Source organism: Gossypium raimondii, chromosome 11, assembly GCF_025698545.1.
Source record: "Gossypium raimondii isolate GPD5lz chromosome 11, ASM2569854v1, whole genome shotgun sequence".
Taxonomy (NCBI): domain Eukaryota; kingdom Viridiplantae; phylum Streptophyta; class Magnoliopsida; order Malvales; family Malvaceae; genus Gossypium; species Gossypium raimondii.
The window spans coordinates 690,373-712,504 of NC_068575.1; the positions used below are offsets into that span (position 1 = coordinate 690,373).

At 32.7% G+C, this 22,132-nt stretch overlaps 1 protein-coding gene across 2 annotated transcripts; it reads left to right on the forward strand.

Annotated features, from left to right (window-relative positions):
* Positions 1–888: 888 nt before the first annotated feature.
* Positions 889–3,864, forward strand: LOC105761754 (uncharacterized). Of its 2 annotated transcripts, none has more exons than XM_052623133.1 (5): positions 889–1,040; positions 1,405–1,784; positions 1,898–2,146; positions 2,226–2,273; positions 3,183–3,864. In XM_052623133.1, the coding sequence occupies exons 2-4, from the start codon at positions 1,416–1,418 to the stop codon at positions 2,265–2,267; spliced, it is 660 nt and encodes a 219-aa protein (XP_052479093.1). In that variant the 5' UTR covers positions 889–1,040; positions 1,405–1,415; the 3' UTR covers positions 2,268–2,273; positions 3,183–3,864. The 2 variants fall into 2 exon arrangements, with proteins under 2 accessions (XP_052479093.1, XP_052479094.1); XM_052623134.1 differs by having other exon boundaries at positions 1,405–1,730.
* Positions 3,865–22,132: the final 18,268 nt, after the last annotated feature.

Here is a 22,132-nt window from a genome sequence, read left to right on the forward strand (position 1 = left end):
TGTGTATGTATGTAAAAATCATACATGTTTCTTTAATGTCTCCTTGATGTTATCCTGAAATTTAAAGGAAATATAAATTTAAAGTATTTATGATGTTATTCTAAAATTCAACTGGAAAGATGCAAGAAGGTAAGTTCAATAATGACATGAGACATTCAGATAAAAGAAAAATAAAAGATTTTTTTTTTAACAATCTCATTATAAGTTCTGATCATATCTATTTTTTTAAACTATTCATAGCCACTCCTAACCCATAAATAGGAGGATAACGCACTTCAACACACTCAAAATCACATTCTCTTACATTGACAACAATATCTATACTAATCGAGCTAAAATTTAATCGACAAAAGAAAAGAAAAAAAAGATAAACATACATGAACCCATATCCAATATCTTATTTCTAAGTCTAAGAAAACAACTATAGTGAAAAAGAAATTATGATTATAATGTAGCAATACATATGCAAATTTAGGTATCAAATATGGCCTTCCAAATTCTTCTAAATGCATTAAAAAATTAGAAAAATGAACAAGTATATGCTAGACATAAATTTTTATATTTCATATCTATATTTGTATTCAAGTAACATAGTTAAATATTTGAGTTTTGCAATCATTGTTTTTAGAACTAGATTAGATTCATCAATCGGATCAATTAGATCGAAATATTGATTTAGAAAAAGAGGTCAAATGATTGACCCATAAATTGATCGAATGAGTTGAATCAAGCAATTGAATCGGTTGAATTGCAATCAAATCGGTTCAAGCAAAATTTTTTATTCTTAATAAAATTTTATTTTATTAAATCAAATCGGAAAAAATCAATGGAATAAAAAATAGAAAATTTAATGGGTTGGATGAATTCCGAAAACTTCATCTACATACGCGAACGACTAATCGCGCGCTTTCTCTAATGGCGCTTAGCCATATTTTCTTTTTTAATTAAATTATCCACCAATGACATTCTTCTCTTTCTTTTCTTTTTTAACACTTCGGTAGCCCTTTTTTCTCCTCTCTTCTCTTCACTTCATCGAAATAGTAAGTTGTTACAGAAATTTCTAATTTATTTTACTTAATTTCTATACTTTTTTTCCTTTGATTTTGCTGAATTTCCTCTTTTTAATGGCGATTTCTATAATTAATTGAGGAAATTTTCGTTGTTTCAAAGAACATTTCATTGCTGGTTGACTTGCTTATTTCTTTCTATTTTGGTCTAAATTGGAAAAAGAAAAACAGTTAGTATTTTAATTATTTGATCTGATCTGAGTTAAATTTATTTTTACTTCATTTCTATACTCTGTTTTTTCTTTGATTTTGCTGAATTTGGAGGTTTCTTTGTTTCTTTCTATTTTTTGTTCTAATTTAGGAATGATTTTGATCTGATCTGATTCAAATTTCACAGATCCGTTCAACATGAGCAACGAAGACAGTTTTTTCACCGACATTTTTCTAGATTGGTTTCCCGGCGAAAATTGCGATTCTGGTGTCGAGCCTATAGCACAATATTGTCCGACCGGACCACCATCGCCGTCCGATGATAATCACGTGAACTCGACGAGCTCGATGTCGAGCAGAAGCAAGAAGCGAAACCGAGAATTAGTTTCCGATAACTTATTGGAAGCTGATAGAAAAGGGACCCGGCACTGGAGAACCGGCGAATCATCAACCTCCGGGCAACAACCGAAAACGAGAGAAGATAATTTGAAAGAGCTTATTGTGGTGAAAACTGTAAGGAAAGCTGCTAAAATTTTAATGGATCGAATCGACCGAAGAGTAAACAAAGTAAACTCTAATTGATCGAATCGATCAAATCGACCGAAAGAGCTTATTGTTGTTTCTTATGCATATATGTTTGTTTTAACACTTGTTATTTGTGTTTATTTGGTGACATAAAGGTCAAGATAGCAGATGCGGAATTGGTATACAAGATGATGGCCATGAGAGCCTCTCATCTCTTACCGCAAGTTTTCGTCTCCTTCGACCGATTCGAAGCGCAATCATTCCGTTCTAATCTCAAAAAATTTAAGGAAAATATCACGAAAATACAGAAAGATTACAAAGGAAACCGATTAACAGAAGCCGAGGCTAAGCAGAAATTGCTCGAAGTAGGAAAGGAAATCGAGCAATTAGATCAACACCTAGAGGTACACTAATGATTTGCAGATGTAATTACAAAGTTTGCAATTTCATGATCTCAATTTCTAATTTGACTTGGTTTTACAGGACTTTGAACAAGTCAAAGATGTTTGTGGCATTTGTCCTTGATATAAGGTACACAGCTCTCTTGACATCAATATTGACTGTTATAGTATTATTATATCTTGCAAAAGATAGAACATTTTCTTTTAACAAATCATATCATTATAATTATAATCTTTGACTCTATATGCACTAGAGCTGTTTTTCTTCCTGGATTCGGTTTTAAATATGATATAAACACACTTTCTTTTGATTTAAAAATTATTTTTTTAATTTTTTAAAGATATATTTATATTATTTTACATAATTTTTTCATTTATTAAAATTTAAAAGTACATTTATATTGTTTGTTAATATTTAGATTATAGTATTATATGTTACTATAAATTTAGTTTTATGTGTTATAAATTATATAATATATTATATTATAAGCATGAAAAATGAGTTAAGCTAGGCTGGACTGGACTTGAGTCTTGAATATTCAAGTCGAAGTCCGTCTCATATTTTAAATGAGTTTAATTCTTTTAATCAAGCTCATTTTGTGACATAATATTTTTATCTAAATCTTTCTAAATTTCAAGTAAGTTTTTGGATTGGGTGGATAGTCCAACTCATAAATGTGTCTACGGATGAATATATTGAACTTTCTTTTAAAAATTTTCTTCCTCATGCACTAGACTTTTCTATAGAACTAGCAAAACGCCATTTTCAACTATATTAGTTGGATCTAGGTATGAGCTTCGGGTGTGGGTTCATATCTAGCATGAATATGTTCAATATTTTTTTATATTTTTCATATATTTTAAGAAACTTGGAGGGTCATATTCCAAACCGATGTCCAAACTCATGTCGAACACGAATTGATTTATTCTGAAACTTTTACATAATCATATAATGGCAATTTATGCAGTAAATAAAATCTGACACTTCGAAATTCTTATTTTCAAAAGGTAGCACTAATGTATTTCCATGTTATTTTAGCATTATTCTACATATCCATTGATGAAAGAAGTTGCTGCTACTGATGATCGGGGAAGTCTGCCGACTCCTGAAGAATTACCTGCTTCATTTAATGATATGAAAAACCAACTTTACGGCAAAGACAACAACAAAGTTTCTGTTGAAGACTTCCATGGCTTACAACAAGCATTGGATAACACTATAGCCTGGGGAAAACCTCCGGACTACCTCGAACTTATTGCGATCCGAATCGAAGAGGCTCGTGGAAAAGCTACCGAAGTTTCTCATGTCGGTATTCAAGTTCTGGTTTGCGCTGCAATCAAAGAGATGGAAGATTTTCCGATCGAAGATTTAGAGTGGGATACATTGAAAAAGTGGGGGGCAACTCTCAATATGGCTAAGCAACTTGGTTTTCAAGTGGGATTTGCTGATAACCTGTTGAAGACCAAGTTGCTTGCCTACTTTGCTACTCAAAACCTATTAGATGCGACTGAAAAAAAGGTATAATTTATGGGTTAAGGGTTAAATTGTGACTTAAGTCAAAATTTTATGATATTTGAATTCATGTGTCTGTGTTGCTTTGCTGCTTTGCTGCTTGCAGTCTTCATTTTTCATGAAGTACCCATGTTTTTGTATACGACTGTCTGAATATTCTTTTAAATAGAAAAACTTAGAAAAGCTAATCACACCCATGACAGATATATATCCATATCCAAAACTCGCACCTAAATTCAAGTAATATAGTTGTATTGTGTTTGGATATTTTGTTGTGTTATAATCATATTTTGATAGGTTGTGTATTTGCATGAAACTTTGATAGGTTAATAATTTCTATTACATAGATTTGGAGACATTGATATGTTTCATGCTGATGTTATTTTCGGTTTAAATATGTCAAAAGATTTTATACTCTTTCGAAAGTCAAAATTTAATCCTTATATTTTAATTTTGAGACATCAAGTTTTTTATATTTTTTATTTTAAAATTTGATTCTTCCGATGTCAACAATGTCAAAGGTAAAATAACTTTTTAACCCTCAACATTGCTCGTCATACCATTTGAAATAGTATCGAGTGATAGAAAGTTCAATATTTAAAGTTTTAGTTTTTAGTATTGTGGATAGAAAAAAATTGAAAGATAACTATTAAACACAGAAAGATCACCTACGAATATTGACTACAATTATAAGATATATTACACTCTTAGAATTCAAAACATTATCGAAAAAATAATTATGAATGTCAAAAATTAATCTTCAATATAAAGAGTAATACTAAAATTATAATAAATAAAATAATGTGATTGAAAAAATTTGAAAAAATAATGTGATTTATAAAATTCACTTTTAAGCAACCCTAAATGTACTTTTCTTTCTTCAATTTCTAAAACAAATCATGATATGATTACTTTTTATAGTTATTTTAACCAAATTTGAATTAGTTTAAATTTCCATAATGAAAGCTAACATTCATTTGTAAACAAATAGTTTACTCATCAACCACAACTTTAATGTACTTATTTTAATGAAACAGTTTAAAACAGAACTTTTAATTCAATTTAAATGAGGCCTTGAAAAATTTGAGACATTAGCATTTGTAAGCCTCCGGTGTCAGTTTCTAACGTAGTAGTCTCAAATGCACCGTGGCCGATGATTCTATTGGCATTGAAGCATCTTGTGGCGGTTTGAAACAGCTCGGCGATGCTCACTTAAGCAACAGGAGAATGAGGCTCACTCACGACCTTCAAGTACTGGATTTTAAAGCCGGCAGAGCTTTATATTCAAAACCGGTGAGATTCCAACAACTCGGAACTCGCAAACCTTGTAGTTTCTCCACTTTGTTCTCATTCTCTATCAGTAACCTCAACCTATCTTCTATCGGTGGCGATTTAGCCTTCGTAACTTCACCGGACTGTGATTTTGTCAGCGCCTCCGAGGGCTCATTGGGACTCCTTGATGATAAGGGCCAAGCATTGGGTTTCGTGGCAGTGGTGGATTTTCAAGCTCAATACAAGGAAGCACCTAAGCTCATAGCATAAAATGGAGTAGTTTTAGCTCAAGGCCAAGATCAGAGTCAACATCATCTCCACACCTCCAACCGCCAATTCTGTCAAATCACTATTGCCGCTTCCGCTGCCTCCTTCATCATGCCATAACCAGCTCTAAGGAAAAGGTCAAGGAGCTGTTGCAGGGTGGTAACTGCCGAAGCCAGGGGCGTATTAAGGAGCAAGCAGGATCCAAAATGAAAACTTTCTATTTCAATCCCATCATAAATAATGAAATGATAAAATAATGCATGGTGAAATTTTGCATTTAACTCCCAAAAAGAAAAAAAAAATCAATCCCTTCAAAGATACTTATGTTTTGGACCCTCTAAAAAGAATTTTTAGATTTGCCCTTGGCCGGCATTTTTTTTTTTTAGCCCTAATTTGCTTGTGCTTTACTATGGGTTTACCCTAAAAAGTTCAAGCATGAAGAGGAATTAGGACAATCTTTTACATCGGAGATAATCAAAATGTCGAAAGAATTCATTTACAAAGAGCTTAAAGCCGTAACGAGATGCCTAGATGCCAATAGAATCATAGACGACAATGCCAGTTGAATCTGATTATTGTCTGTGAAATAATCATAAATGCTACATTTAATGTTTTGTCATAAAGCTTGACAACCAAATCCATGTTTTGAAATCCAAGTTCCCAAAAGCTACTTAAGGCAGTTGATGTTCAATGCATATATATATAGGTATATCTAGAGGTTAACACACTCGTTCCAAATTATTGGCCTAAAATTTTGTATTCAAAACTAAACACGTTAAGAAAACTATAAAAAAAAATAAAAAAATTTACCATACAAGCATAGGGCATGAACTTGTATTCAAAACTAACAACCAAATAAAAGTACTATAGCTGAAAATGGCTTCACCTTCACAACTTCTTTGTTAAGTCTAAAAACAGGTCTGTGAATGAGGAAAGACATTATATTTATAAACGACACATTCGGATTCAAGTATAAGATCGAAGATTCATCTAACAAAATTTGAAAAGTGAACCATTGTTCAAAACTCACAACCAAATCAAATCAAAGTCTTTGTATTAGGTCTAAAATCAAATCAAATCAAATCAAATCTGTGTATGAAAAAGGACAACATAATTATAATGCGATCTGTACATAAGAAATATTCTATGTAATCACTACACCAAAATAGGGATATAGCGGCACTTTTAGCGGCGTTTGGACAAAAAACGCCACTAGTAATCGAGCATTAGCGGCATTTTACGAAAAACGCCGCAAAATATCAAGCATTAGCGGCGCTACATAAAAAAACGCTGCTAAAAGCAAGCATTAACAGCGTTTTACAAAAAGCGCCGCAATAGAGTCACACAGAACGACGCTGTTTTCATATATTTGGGAACATTAGTGGCGGTTATTTCCAAGCGCCGCTAAAACTCCGTTCTACAGCGGCGTTTTATACAAAGAGCCGCAATGGAGTAATACAGAACGACGCCGTTTTCATATATTTGGGAACATTAGTGGCGGTTTTGCCCAAGCGCCGCTAATACTCCATTCTTCAGCGGCGTTTTACAAAATGCGTCGCAAATCTGAGAATACGTAAAGCGCGCCGTTTCGTATATTTTGGAACACTAGTGGCGGTATTTTCCCAAACGCCGCTAATAATCCGTTCTACAGTGGCGTTTTGCGTTAAGCGTCGGTAAAGTACCGATATTTTAGCCGCGTTTTTGCGTCTGCGCCGCTAATGGTCTTATCTTTAGCGGCGTTTTTCATAAACCGCCGCTGATGCTCTGCTCTAAATCGACGTTTATGGAGAATCGCCGCTAAATTTCCGGTCTATAGCGGCGTTCCTGGAGAAGTGCCGGTAAATCTTGGGTCTATAGCGGCGTTTGTGTAAGAACGCCGCTAATTAGGAATAGTAGTTCATTCTTTTATATATTCTCAATTAATGTTTGAATTATATTATTATATTATAAGTTATATATTATGAAACATATATATATTAATATTGTGTTAGTTACGTATGTACATTTGTTTGTTAGCTTAAAAGTAGAGCATATATTGGGATCTAAATTAAAGTTGTTATACATTATATTAATTTGAATAATTTCAATAAGTTATAATAAATTATAATGTTGGTTATATTTAAATTATACATACTGCATAAAATTGAAATAATTTTATAAATTCATATTCTTGTATCAATTTAAAATAATGTCATAACAATTATCAAAAAAATCTACTAAAATCATTAAACTTATAAATAAAGACATAAATAAAATAAATTAAAAATTAGCGGCGCTTATACGAAAAACATTTGGAGAACAAGATTTGTGGCGTTTATTGAGAAAACGCCGCAAAATGTGTAAACGAAACGACTTCGTTTTTATCTTTTTTCTTGGCATTAGCGCGTTTTGTAAAAACGCCGCAAATGAAAGTTATGTATTTTAGGGTTTTGGGATTAATATTTAAGTTTTGTTGTATACGGTTTGGGGTTTTAGGGTTCGATACATAATGTTTATTAATTTAGGATTACAATTTTATGTTTAGGGTTTTGGGTTTAGGTTTACGGCTTGAGGAATAGGGTTTAGGGTTTGAGTTTACATGTTAGTTTTAATGCGAGGTTTACGACTTATAAGATATATTAATGATCAAATTTATTGTTTTACTGACTTGATGTTTTAGGGTACAAAAGCAAAAAAAAAAACAATTAAAATTAGATGAACTTTTACTTCTTATTATGTCACTAGTATATAAGAGAGAGGTTATATATATATAATATGCCACGATATGCATATATATATATGTTATATATTATACATATATTGCATAAAATTGAAATAATTTTATAAATTCATATTGATGTATCAATTTAAAATAATGTCATAACAATTATCAAAATAAAAATCTACTAAAATCATTAGACTTATAAATAAAGACAAATAAAATAAATTGAAAAATTAGCGGCGTTTATACTAAAACGCCGCTATAGAACAATTGTATCCAAAGCGACTTCGTTTTACTTTGTTTATTGGTATTAGCGGCGTTTTTACAAAAACGCCGCAAATGGAAGTTATGTATTTTAGGGTTTTGGGATTAATATTTTAGTTTTGTTGCATACGGTTTGGGGTTTTAGGGTTTGATACATAATGTTTATTAATTTAGGATTATAATTTTATGTTTAGGGTTTTGGATTTAGGTTTAGGGTTTGAGGAATGGGGTTTAGGGTTTGAGTTTACATGTTAGTTTTAATGCGATATTTACGGCTTATAAGATGTATTAATGATCAAATTTACTGTTTTACGGCTTGATGTTTATGGTTTATGGTTCACACGTTTTGATAATTTGAATGTTACAATGCTTGTTTTTTGCCTTCGGATTTGCATGAATTTTACGAGTTAGCTAGGGTTTAGCCTTTAATTTTAATGTTTACGGTTTATAGGGATTAATAGCTTCGGGTTTTAGGGTACAAAACCAAAAAAAAAATTAAAATTCTTTCTGCTTTTTACTTCTTATTATATATGTCACTAGTATATATGATTATAAGTGACAGGGTTATATATATATATAATATATGCCACGATATATATCTATGCATATATATATATATATATATATGTTATATATTATATATATATAGTACTGCATAAAATTGAAATAATTTTATAAATGCATATTACTATATCAATTTAAAATAATGTCATAACAATTATCAAAAAAAAAATCTATTAGAAATCATTAAACTTATAAATAAAGACAAATAAATTGAAAACATAGCGGCGCTTATACAGAAAACGCCGCTATAGAACAAGATTTGTGGCGTTTAGTGGCGTTTTTATTAAAAACCCCACAAATATATTTAATTGAAACGGCGTCGTTTAGTGAGAGATCAGATTTCGGGGTATACCCCCTCTCCCAGCGCCAATTTCATTTTCCCTATTCTAAAATCCCTAAGTTCTGAAATCCCTAACTCATAAACGGTTTTTGCTTTCTCCCATTTCTGAAAATCAATTCTGTATCTCTTTCAAATTTAGTTGTTTTGCTGTTTCAATTTGTTGCAAAACTGATAAAAACCGAGTTTGTACATTCCGTAGACACAGATAGTTGACGGAGAACGTCGAGGAGCATCGTCGGAATTGGTGGTCGGGGTAATAATTGTTCAAGGTTCGCTTTCCCCATTCTGCCTCCGTATACATTGGGTTTTCCCCAATTTGTTAATTCTATTTTTCCTTCCCTGTTATTGTGCTGAGAAACTGACATTAAAAAAAATATACTCTGTTTAATTATAGGGTTTCCGGTCTTCCTCTTCAATTTTTATTCATCGTTTTGAAGGTAATGTAATGCTTCGAATGTTTATGCATTTTCTGAATGGTTTCATTGGTATTATTCTGATTTTATAGGGTCTGTGTTTAGGGTTTCATTCAATTCCATTTCGTTGCTTCCTTTTCTGTTTTCTGCATCGTTTAGCAGGTGAGGGATTTAGGTATAATTTCTTTCTGATTCCTTCTGTGCTAATACAATATTAAGTTGAAAAGCATTGACGTGTGTTCTGTGCTAATATATTTTTACCATCATATTGCTAAGAAACTTATTTATTTTGGTTGTGTTGTGTGATTAACTGCTGCATCATGGCATAGGCTCGACTTAGAAGGGGACGCTTCTGAATTAAATAGTAGACCTGCTAGCTAACATTTACTTGGTCTTGTATTTTGCTTTGACACATGTTTCATTCCAGTACTTTTATCCTGGTAAATATTAGATTAAACAGAAACCACCACATATCATCTAATTCGTACATTGATTTATTTTAACTATCAATGTAGTTAGTGACAAAAACCGTTAATTGGAAAGTTTAATTGAGTGCAAATTTAATATAACGGTTAAGCAATGGCTACTATGCATTATTTGCGTAATGTGAATTCAGTTTGTAGTTTATAAGTTCGGTTTTGCTAAAGTTATGATTTAAATTTATTTTATTGTCGCTTAATCATACATGGATTATAAGTATATGGTATACTATATATATATATATATATAAATATATATATATATATATATATTGGTGATGTTTAATATATGAAATTCGGCATAACTTATAAGGTACTGGCATGTTTGTCATATGTATTAAAACATATAATGTTAAGCTATTTCACATTGGTTAGGTGATATATATATATATATGTGAAATGTATGATATGCCTGAATTTAATAAATAATTAAATATAGGTTATGATTTTACGATTGTAATATGCTTGCAAAGGTTCCAAATGCTTATAATAGGTTTGCTATTTAGAAAACAGGCTGTTATTAGTACTGGTATTTGCATTATTTGCCTTTAAATCAACTTTATTTTCAAAACGTCCTTAATGAAACTGTTGATAATCAAATGGGTAGCAATTTTGACAAAAATTATTTGCTTTATAGCGTTGGGAATAGAATGAGTATCATCTAATTGTTTGCGTAATGTTGTTTGTATAATATCCTTACCCAATTGACATAATTTTTTTTATGTTTAATTTAGAAGAAAATGTGATTTCTCCCGCATGATTTGGTTAGGTTAGGTTTCAACATATATTCATATGTATGTTCAATTTTAAACCTCTAATAGAAATCTAATTCACTGTCATGTACCTTTTTTTTTAAGTTTGTGAGTATAAACTCCTGTTTTTTTAAGTTTTTGGCTTTAATTCCTTCTGTTTTTTTGGTACTAATGTATTTCTGTCTTTTTTTTCCAGGATTTGCTTCGCAATTGAGGAAATTTAAGGTATTTATTCCTATGTTTCTCTATTTTGTTTTCTTATAAAAAAAAGTCAAATTGTTAAAAAAAATTTCTGTTATATTTTAGTTGTATAGTTTAATTATCATTTCTCATTTTTGAAGGAGTTTCAATTACCAATTTAGCTAAATTTATTTCTTTATGCAGCTTATTACATTATTTTATACATAATGTTAAGAATTGCTATTCGGCAAAGGCAATTGTTTTAAACTATTAAATTTCGAATACAACTCTTAAACAACTATATATATTTGAGTAATGGTATAAATTATGGGCGAATCGTTTAATCGTTTTACCGTTTGTAAATCATCGATTTCCGATATTTTGTGTTGCAATTATAAATTTTACTTCAAATTAATGATTAATTATCGATCTTATATTTGCAACTTGGTTTTATGTTAATGATTAATAATCTTCTACGTACAAATAGAATTGTATATTTATTTATATTTTCTATTAAAATAAAATATACTTTTTGAAATATATTTTAAATGAAATGTATTCAAGGTTATATTTTAAAACATCTTTGATATATATATTTTATATTAAAAAATAGGTTATATTTTAAAACATCTTTGATATATATATTTTATATTAAAAACATATACTTTTTGAAATATATTTATTTTGTAATGGCAATTCAAAGTATTATTTCTTCAATAAAAAATTTGTTTGACGAAAAATAAACAAATTAATTATATCTTGTAATGTGAATTCAATGTTTTTTTTCGACATAATTTGTTCTTTGATATATATATTTTAAAACATCTTTGACAAAAAGCGTTTATACACAGTTTAATAACTTACAACTTACATAACATACATAATACATAATAACTTACAACTTACATAACATACATTCATAACTTACATAAACTTATATGTTACCTTACATAATACATAACTTATATTTATGATTTTATATAAACTTACATAATACATAGCATACATAACATACATAATACATAATAACTTACAACTTACATAACATACATAACTTACATAATAACTTACAACTTACATAACATACATAACTTACATTCATAACTTACATAAACTTATATGTTACCTTACATAATACATAACTTATATTTATGATTTTATATAAACTTACATAATACATAGCATACATAACTTACATAATACATAATAACTTACAACTTACATAACATACATAATACATAATAACTTACAACTTACATAACATACATTAATTTTTTAAACTTATAGAAGTTACATAATACATAACTTACAACTTACATAACATACATTAATATGATAACCTACATAAGTTACATAATACATAACTTACCACTGAACAACTTACCCTTGTAATTTCTGGTGAAAATCAGACTTCAAGAAATAAGAAATGGACCGGTCTTGGATGAATTTGTCAAGGGTAAGCGACGGTTATCGAAATGGAGTACAGACTTTTCTAAATTTTGCATTTCAACATGCAAGCCAAGAGAACATGATTCTTTGTCCGTGTAATAAGTGTGTCAACATAAACTGGCATTCTCGTGAAGTTGTATACGAGCATCTAATTATTGATGGGTTTATTCGGGGTTATAAACAATGGCTTTTTCATGGAGAATGCCCGCGTAGTACTTCCTCTTCAAGGATGGATGTATCCTATGATAGTACTGCTTACCATCAGTCTTTTAGAGGGGATGACATGGAAGGGATGTTGCGGGAAGCATTTAATATTCATAGTCATGGTTTACAGTCGTTCCCACCCGACTTTGTGCCATCTTATGATAGTAATCTCGGTGGAAATACTTTTACCGAACCCGGAAGAAGTGTACATCATGAAGAGCCGAATGGAGAAGCGGCAAAGTTCTACGCGCTACTTAATGACATGAACGAAGAACTGTATGAGGGATCAAAATTCTCAAAATTGTCTTTCTATATTCGTCTTTTTCAGTTAAAATGTTTGGGAGGGTGGACCGGGAACTCTTTGACAATGCTGTTAGAGTTTTTGAGAGAAATGTTTCCGTTTGCAAAAATCCCTCAATCATGCAAAGATATGAAGAAAATGATAAAAGATTTAGGTCTTGGGTACACCAAAATTCATAGTTGCCCGAATGACTGCATGTTGTATTGGGGCGATCGGAGAAGTCAACAGTGCTGTCATACATGCGGCCAATCACGTTGGATAAATAGAAACACAGAAGATGGGAACGACGATGAAAATGTTGCGCAACCAAGACAGAAGCCGGTCAAGATTTTACGATATTTTCCGCTGATACCAAGGCTTCAAAGGCTTTTCATGTCGTCGAAGACAGCAGAGTCTATGACGTGGCACCATGACGGACGAACCGATGACGGGAAGATAAGGCATCCGGCAGATTCTTTAGCTTGGAAATCATTTGACAATAAATTTCCAAGCTTTGCAAGCGATCCTAGGAATGTGAGGCTTGGGCTAGCGTCTGATGGATTTAATCCTTTCAAGATTATGAGTACCGCATACAGTACTTGGCCAGTTGTGCTTGTTCCTTACAATTTGCCTCCGTGGATTTGCATGAAGCATTCTTAACTTATTTTATCTATGATTATCCCTGGTAAGAAATGGCCCGGGAATGATATCGACATTTATTTACAGCCACTTATAGATGAGTTAAAATAATTATGGGCTGGTGTTGAGACATACGATGTGGTGAGAAAGGAGAACTTTAATTTACGTGCAGCTTTGATGTGGATCATTAATGACTTTCCCGCTTATGCCAATTTATCCGGTTGGAGTACCAAGGGTCGTTACGCGTGTCCTTGTTGTGCTGCACAAACATGTTCGCAATGGTTATACAATGGGAAAAAGTTCTCTTACATGGGGCATCGTCGATGGTTACCGGAAAATCATAGATTTAGATTTCAGAGTTCAGTATTTGACGGTACCGAAGAGTTCAGAGAAGCTCCTTCGCAGACAAGTGGATGTGATATCTTGTTCATGTTGAAAGATATAAATTTTAGTTATGGAAAGATGAACCACCCGGAGAACACGCAAATAAATAGAAGATCAAATGATGAAGATGATGATGACTCCGATGAAGAGGATGATCCCAATGAGGCAGACTTGTGGAAAAAGAGAAGTATTTTTTTTGAGTTGCCTTATTGGGAGCATCAGCTTTTACGACACAATCTTGATGTTATGCACATTGAGAAAAATGTCTGCGAGAACATTGTCGGTACAATTTTGAATGTAGATGGAAAATCGAAAGACAATCTTCAGAGTCGACTTGATTTAGTCCAAATGGGAATTCGACCTGATCTTCATCCAAATCCACTTCCTAATGGGAAATATCGGTTGCCGCCTTCAATTTTTTCGATGTCGAGGACAGAGAAAGAAGTGTTCTGTACGGTGTTGAAGGATATAAAGGTTCCAGATACGTATACATCAAATATATCTCGATGTGTTAGTGTTAAAGATCGAAGACTGTATTCGCTAAAATCACATGACTATCACATCTTGATGCAAGATTTACTGCAAGTTGCTCTACGATGTTGTATGTCGAAGAAGGTGACGTCTTGTATAATTGAACTATCCAATATAATGAAAGCCATTTGTGGCAAAGTGCTGGATGTTCAAGAACTTCAGAAGGTACAGGATAGAGCCGCATTGACTTTATGCAACATGGAGAAAATCTTTCCACCTTCCTTCTTCACTATTATGGTTCACTTGATAATCCACCTCCCGGGAGAAGCAATTCTCGGCGGACCCATTTTGTACCGATGGATGTATCCCATAGAAAGGTGTATCCCATAGCAACTCTCCTTTCGTAAACCCTATTACTAGTTACTACAACTTTTCATAACATTATTTCGTGTTTAGGTTCCTATCCAAATTAAAGTCTTACTGCCGCAACAAGCGTTATCCGAAAGGATCGATTGCTGAAGCCTACTTAGCAGACGAATGTATGACCTTCTGTTCACGATATTTGGATGATGTCGAGACAAGGTTGAGAAGACCAAATAGAAATGCTGGTCTCACGGATCATAACTTGGCCGATACTTATTTGTTCCAAAGTTTTGGAGAAGCAATCGGCAAAGTGGAAATTGCAGAATTAGATGGTTTTTCGTGGGTACAAGCACATCGATATGTTCTATTTCACCACGAATCAATGGAACCTTTACGCAAGTAAGTTCTACAAATTTGATATTTTCTATTCATCAATTAAAAATTGCTATCTTCTAACAAGCTGAACATATTTTTTACATAGTGAGTACAAACAAATACTGAGATCTCGTGCGCGCTCCCGAAGAACACAACTTCGAGACATCAATAAGTTGTTCACAGAATCTTTCCATGAATGGTTAACCCAAACGGTATGCAATTGTAGCTTTCATCGACATATAATTGTAATCTTCTCTCATAACATCGCCAATTACTCAGTTGACTGTCCATACAATAGGTTTGGAGTGGGAAGAACGTGACCGACGAAGTTAAATAGCTTTCTCAAGGTCCAGATCGGGTGGTTAAAAGATATAGTGCGTTTGTCATTAACGGATTCAGATTTCATACGAAACATCGCGAGAGATTGAGGAGAACGCAAAATTGTGGAATAGTTGTTAATTCCTCAATTACTAGTTATGCTAGTGCTAGGGACAACAATCCTGTCGAGGGAAATGTAGAATATTTCGGACTTCTTACTGATATAATTGAGTTGGATTACTACGGAAAATGGAAAGTTGTCTTATTTTGAGGTGATTGGGCCGATGTTAATACTGGTCGTGGAATTAAGCAAGATCAATTTGGTTTCACAATGGTGAACTTCAATCGCTTGATTCATACAGGACAACAATTGATTGATGAGCCGTACGTATTTTCTTCTCAAGTCAAACAAGTATTTTACTCAAAAGATCCAATTGATGAGGGTTGGTACGTTGTACTTCGTAACATACCTAGGGACTTGTTTGACATAGGCAGTGGAAGTAGAGATGGCATTGACGACAGAACAGAAACTTTGCCATTTCCAGAACAAAACTTAAACTAAAACATTCCTAGTACTAGTACACAGTCAATGGGTCCGCCAGGATACGGATGAAGATATTTATGGATTATAATATAGTAAGCTTTTACGATTATTTAATTTTATGTAATATCATATCATAATATTGGTCTTTCTATATATTTCAACTATTTTAAACATATTATTATTGTTGTAATTGTATATTAAGTTTTCAACTAATTTATTGTTTTGTATCTATTTGTATTGCAGATAAAATGCCTAGAAGACCCGTGCGAGCGCACCGCATTGTTCAAGGTACTCCAAACTCGAACGAAACAAACAGCACTGAACAACAAACTACTGTTGGATCTTCAAATGTTCCGGTCACACCTGACGAACCTATAGAAGCTCAAAGTAATTTAACTTATAACTTACATGTGTGTTGACTTATTATTTATTTTATTTTTTACATTTCTTATATTACAATACTTTTATTTTCTAGCTGAAACTGTCAGGACGCGGAGAGTTCGCTGACGTACTCTACTGAGGGATTTATACGATCTAGATCCAATCGAGCGTGTCCAAGTATCCAGTAATAGCTTTGGTCAGCCTGTTGGATCAGAAGCTCGCCTTTTAGCAGGATACATTGGCATTCTATCACGGAATCCAAATATATTGCCAATTAACTTCGAGTCATGGCATAAAGTGCCCAAGAGTAACAAGAACCAAGCTCTCGATAGCATTAAGGTAACAAAACGTGTATGTCATTTATAATACTTGGGTTTAAGTTTCGTTTACATTTCCTTTCTTAAGCTAAAAACAAAACGTATTTTTTGTAGGCGAGATTTGCTCTAGAGGTCTCCGATGCTTATCTAAAGAAGGCATTAGGAAAAAGGTGGAGAGACCATAAGAGCACATTAAAGAAAGACTATTTTAAGACAAAAACAACACTCGACGAGAGATTACAAAATGTCCCGCCGGGAATGCTTAGGTACCAGTGGGAAGAGGTCGTTAAATTTTGGACATCGAAGAAAGGAGAGGTATGTGTTACTACAAAAATCTTGTAATTATTTTGGTTTATAGTATTTAATAATGAACGTACTAATAATTTCATAACGTAGGATCGTAAACGAGTTGGAACAAGTAGTAAGGAGAAACAAAAATTCACGCACACAGCTGGGTCGAGAAGTTTTGCGTGTGTAGCTCAGGCCGAGGTAAGTAGGATTTATATGGTACTGGCAGATATTTATTACTTTATATCAAATAATATTTTTACTACTGTATTGTAGGAAGTGTTGTCGGTCAAAAGTTGGACGCCTTCAACTTTTGACATTACACAGGAAGAAAGATGGAAACCCTATGACTCACGAAGCTGCGAAATTATGGTACGTTCGCTAATACAATTTGACTTGTTTTAATTATTTTACTGTTCTAATGGTTTATTTCATTTATTGTAATGCAAATATTGTTAAGTTATGTTGCATTTGTTTTTTAATATATTGCGTTCTTAACTATGTCATTTATTTTTAGGAAAAGCGAAGGACAAAAAGATGAGAATCTGGCGATTGCTTCAAGTGATAGTTCTGTTCATATTGACGACATTGATAATCGGATTATCACTGAAGTTTTGGGTCCTGAAAGGTACGGACGGGTTCGATTTCAAGGATCTTTCGTTAGCCCATCCCAATATTTTGGATCCAGTTCGCAACGATACATGCATTCGGGGAGTGAAGCTCAAGCTGAAGTTCAGAGGTTAAGAGCCCAGCTAGTTCAGATGCAAGCGACAACAAGTGAAAAAATTACACAACTAAAAGCGGAGGCAACATCGAGAGAAGCTGAGGTTCAAAAAAGATATGAAGAACTCCAGCTACAACTTAAAGCAGATGCGGCAACGAGAGAAGCAGAGGCAGCAGCGAGAGAAGCTGAGGTTCAACGAAAGTATGAAGAACTCCAGCAGCAGCGAGAGAAGCAGAGGCTACAGCGAGGGAATCAGAGGCTAAAATGAGGGAAGCAGAATAGCTTAAAAAGTTCGATGAACTCCAGCAGCAGCTTCAGAATATGATGAAGATGTTTAACCAGTCGCAACCACCGTCGTCTTAGACTATCGTGTAAATATACTTTAATTTTAACTTTAGTTTTATCATTTTAACTTTTACAATTTTTGTAAGAATAATACGAATTTTATTTTATTTATTGACATTTATTTTAAATATTATATACATGTATTACTTTTGGCTGGATTAGATTTGGTTTCTTCTGATTTTTTTTACAGGAGGGCTGAAAATATAAAAAAAAACTTTTCAAATCTGCCAAAATTAGCGGCGTTTATTGGATAAGCGCCACTAAAGAACCCGCCTCTAGTGGCGTTTTATGCATAAGCGCCGCTAAAGCCACCAATCTCTAGTGGCGTTTTATGTATAAGCGCCGCAAAAAACTCCAATCTATAGTGGCGTTTTTTGCATAAGCGCCGATACAGAGCCATATCTGTAGTGGCGTTTCTTTATAAGCGCCAGTAAAGAAACATATCTATAGTGGCGTTTTTTGTATAAGCGCCGCTATAGAACCGAGCTATCGTGGCGTTTTTTGTATAAGCGCCGCTATAGAACCGAGCTATAGTGGCGTTTTTTGTATAAGTGCCGCTATAGACCCGAGCTATAGTGCCGTTTTTTGTATAAGCGCCGGTAGAGCAGATATCTATTGTGGCATTTTCTGTACAAACGCCGGTAAAGAAACCCGATCTGTAGTGGCGTTTTTTGCATAAGCGCTGCGAAAGACTCCCACCTATAGTGGCGTTTTGTGTAAGCGCTGCTAAAGACGGTATTCTATAGTGGCGCGATAAAAGAAACACCAAAGAAGGTCTTTATCTTTTGCGGTGTTTATTACAAAAAGCGACGCTAAAGTTAGCGACGCAGGCAGTAGCGGCATTTTTTGCGGCGCTTATCGAAGCGTCGGTAAAAGTATTTATGGCTAAAAACGCGCTATAGCCTGAAAAAACGCTTGAAAAGCCTATTTTGGTGTAGTGAATGGTTAATTTCAATGACAAAAAAATGTGAAGGATGCAACAAATTCCACAAGTTAAAAAGTTAAATTAAGATTTAGATAATGAAATCAAACTTCATAATTAGATTTGTAAATATTGGCGTAGATCTGATCGTTGGGGGAGATAGACCCAATTCCACCTCAATTTTCTTTTAAATTATTCTATTATTTATTTAACCAAAAACTCATTTGGACTGCCACATAGAACTGCAGTTAGGGACGTAACAGAGTTTAACAGTAAAATGATCACTTCGTAACAAAATGATAACATAAGTGACTAAAATATAATCTGAAGCAAACAAAAGTGACTATTTTTATAATTTACCCAAAGTTTTATATAGATATTATATAGATTAGATTTTCCATGTAAGCATGATATATGAGACACATATGATTAAATTGATTAAACAAATTAAATACTATTATGACCCAAAAACATACCTAATACAATAATTCACCGTAAAGTTCAAACATAACAAGTACTTGATATAGAATAAGACATTAAAACATAGCAGAATATTAGATACCGGATTAACTATAACCCTTTGATTTACAACCATGGCAGCTCAGAAAGTAGTCAACCCATCTTCTTCCGCAACAGATCATTTCCTACTTGAAAACAGTGTTCATTAGCGTAATTGAGCGCTGCTGCCCACTTTTTCAATGTACCCTAGTCCAAATCCTCAAGTGGCATATCTTCCATAGCTTTAATTGCAGCGGAGACCAGAATTTGTATTCTAGTATGGGAAAACTCAGTAGCTTTTCTACGAGCATTTTCTATTCGGATCCCAATAGGTTTGAGGTAGTCTGGAATTTCCCCCTGGCAGTCCTTTGTAATGCATCCTTTAAGCCTGGAAAGTCTTCGTACTCCACTTTGTTGTTGTCTTTGTCATGAAGTTGTTTCATCAAATTAGTAATTGTAGACCTAAACGACATACTACTTTTATGATCTTCAGGAAGAGTATACGCCAAAGAAAACTAAGACAATAAACACACAAAAAAGAGTCATATTAGAAACGTGAATTTTTCAAATTTTGGATTTGGATCTGATTGTATAGGATTGAGATTTAATGTGATGTATTTGAAAAACATAAAAGATATGAATTTACTAATATGCATTGAACAAATTCATGGTTTAATACATTTATATGTTCTATCATATAGCCTATACCATCTCTGCTCTCAAATGCTAGTTAGACCGAGTGATGTTCAATGTAGTGTATGTATATATATTACGCCTGTCGAAACCATTTTTTTGAAAAACAAAAATTTTGGTTGTCGACTTTTTTAAAAATGAAAATTGGGAGTCGCCACCAATTTTTTATTGAGGTGTGATTGGATCACCTAAAAAAATGGCTTTGGTCTACGAGTTTTAGAAAAAAATGGATCCGGGAGTCGGTTACGTATGAGGAAGGGTTAGCACCCTAGTAACGCCCAAAATTGGTACATAGTTAATTAATTAGCGTCTTAATGTTGAAAATTTAAAAAATATAATCCTTAGCAAAACTTAAAACGTTACTTATTGAAACCCTTATCATTTCAGAGAAAGAAAATGTCACACCCAATACGTTAGGGCACGACATTCTAATTTCCTCTAAAATGAATTAGGCCAAAATACTCGTGTGATAAAATTTAAAAGAATATTCACTCGTTTAAGATTTAAGAAATCGCGGCCCAATACGTTAGGGCACAATTCCTCAAAATCCTAAACTTGGAATTTTCCTTTGTCATTATTTTTTAAAAAATCTTTGTCTCGAGAAAACAATACATCACATCCAACACGTTAGGATACAACATATTAAATTCCCAACAACAAGCTTTCATTTTATTATTTTTTGATTAATGAGCAACTCTCGATCGTTGGATTTAACGAAGAAAATCGAAACCCAATACGTTAGGGCTCAATTTCCTTGAAAATCCTAAATACGAGTGTTATCTCAATTTTAAAAATTTAAAATCGAGTAAAAAATGATGTGATGCTACATTGAATGTAAGTATAAATATCGCAATAACAAATACAACAATAATACAAATAGTAAATAAACAAAATTAATATAAATGATAGAAACAATGACATACAAACTATCGAATAAACGAACAAAAATAAATAACGAGCAAATCATTGAAATTTGGTTTTCAAGTGAGATTTCTTGATAATCTGTTGAAGAAGAATAATATTAACTTAAGAATAATATATACGTGGTAGAATTTCTAGTATATAATATTAACTTAAGATATATGAAAATAAAATTTATATTAATATTTGCTCTAATATAATTTTACCTAAAAAACAATTCATAGCATCATTAAAAATAATTAAAGTTAAAAATTATTTTTTTTATTTTAATAGAAATACATAAAGAAAAAATGTGTCATATCAATTCAAGTTGAAGTCAAAATTGAATATAACTTTGATTTTTTATCGGAATTAGAACAATTAAATTACTATTTAATTTCAAATCAATAGCCATATTCGCAACTAGATGACGAGGTATTGGCAAGTGGAGATTCGACATGTACCACGAACAACGAATATGGCTATTGATGCTATACACAAGGTGGTAAGGTGTTGCCAAACAAGTTTCTATTTTCTCACAACCACCTTCAGTGCAATATGTAATGTTGAGGGATAAGTGTTAAGTATTGTTGACTGAGTTCAAGTACCAAAACCATTGTGAGTTCAAACAAAAGTATCCTTAGAAACCCAGATACAGGACGACAACTAAATTGAAGCTCATCTCCGACAGTAATTGCAACAACAACACACTCTTCCACTCATAACCTGATTTCACAATTTTTTTTTCTTTAGCCAGCCCTTTCGAACAGTTTCTGAATGAGTAAAATAGGCAAGAAAATTCATCAATAGATGTTGAAAGCCAATGCAACTTCTAGATAAAAGTCAAAACTTAACTTTTATGAGATAGTTTCTTTGGAATATTCTAGAATATAAAAATTAAAAAATATATATATGGGATAATATCTAGAAGACTAGATATTATACATGAACATTCTAGTTATTAGATATTTGTAATAGAAATGGTAAGGATGTTGACATGTATCAACAATCCAATGGCCACTAAACTCTATAAATAGGGGTAGGAGCTTTCCAATGTCAAGGAAAGTATATCTAGCTGGACGTGTTCTTTTTAGAATTTCTAAAGTTAGACGTGTTTTTCTTGACATGTCAGTAGAAAATTCATTTAGC

What these genes read in the sequence shown, in the direction of transcription:
- LOC105761754 (XM_052623133.1), top strand. Translation starts at nt 1,416, where the DNA reads ATGAGCAACGAAGACAGTTTTTTCACCGACATTTTTCTAGATTGGTTT. An exon ending in TCGACCGAAGAGTAAACAAA is followed by an intron (nt 1,785 to 1,897) that starts GTAAACTCTAAT and finishes GGTGACATAAAG; the next exon opens with GTCAAGATAGCAGATGCGGA. An exon ending in AATTAGATCAACACCTAGAG is followed by an intron (nt 2,147 to 2,225) that starts GTACACTAATGA and finishes TTGGTTTTACAG; the next exon opens with GACTTTGAACAAGTCAAAGA.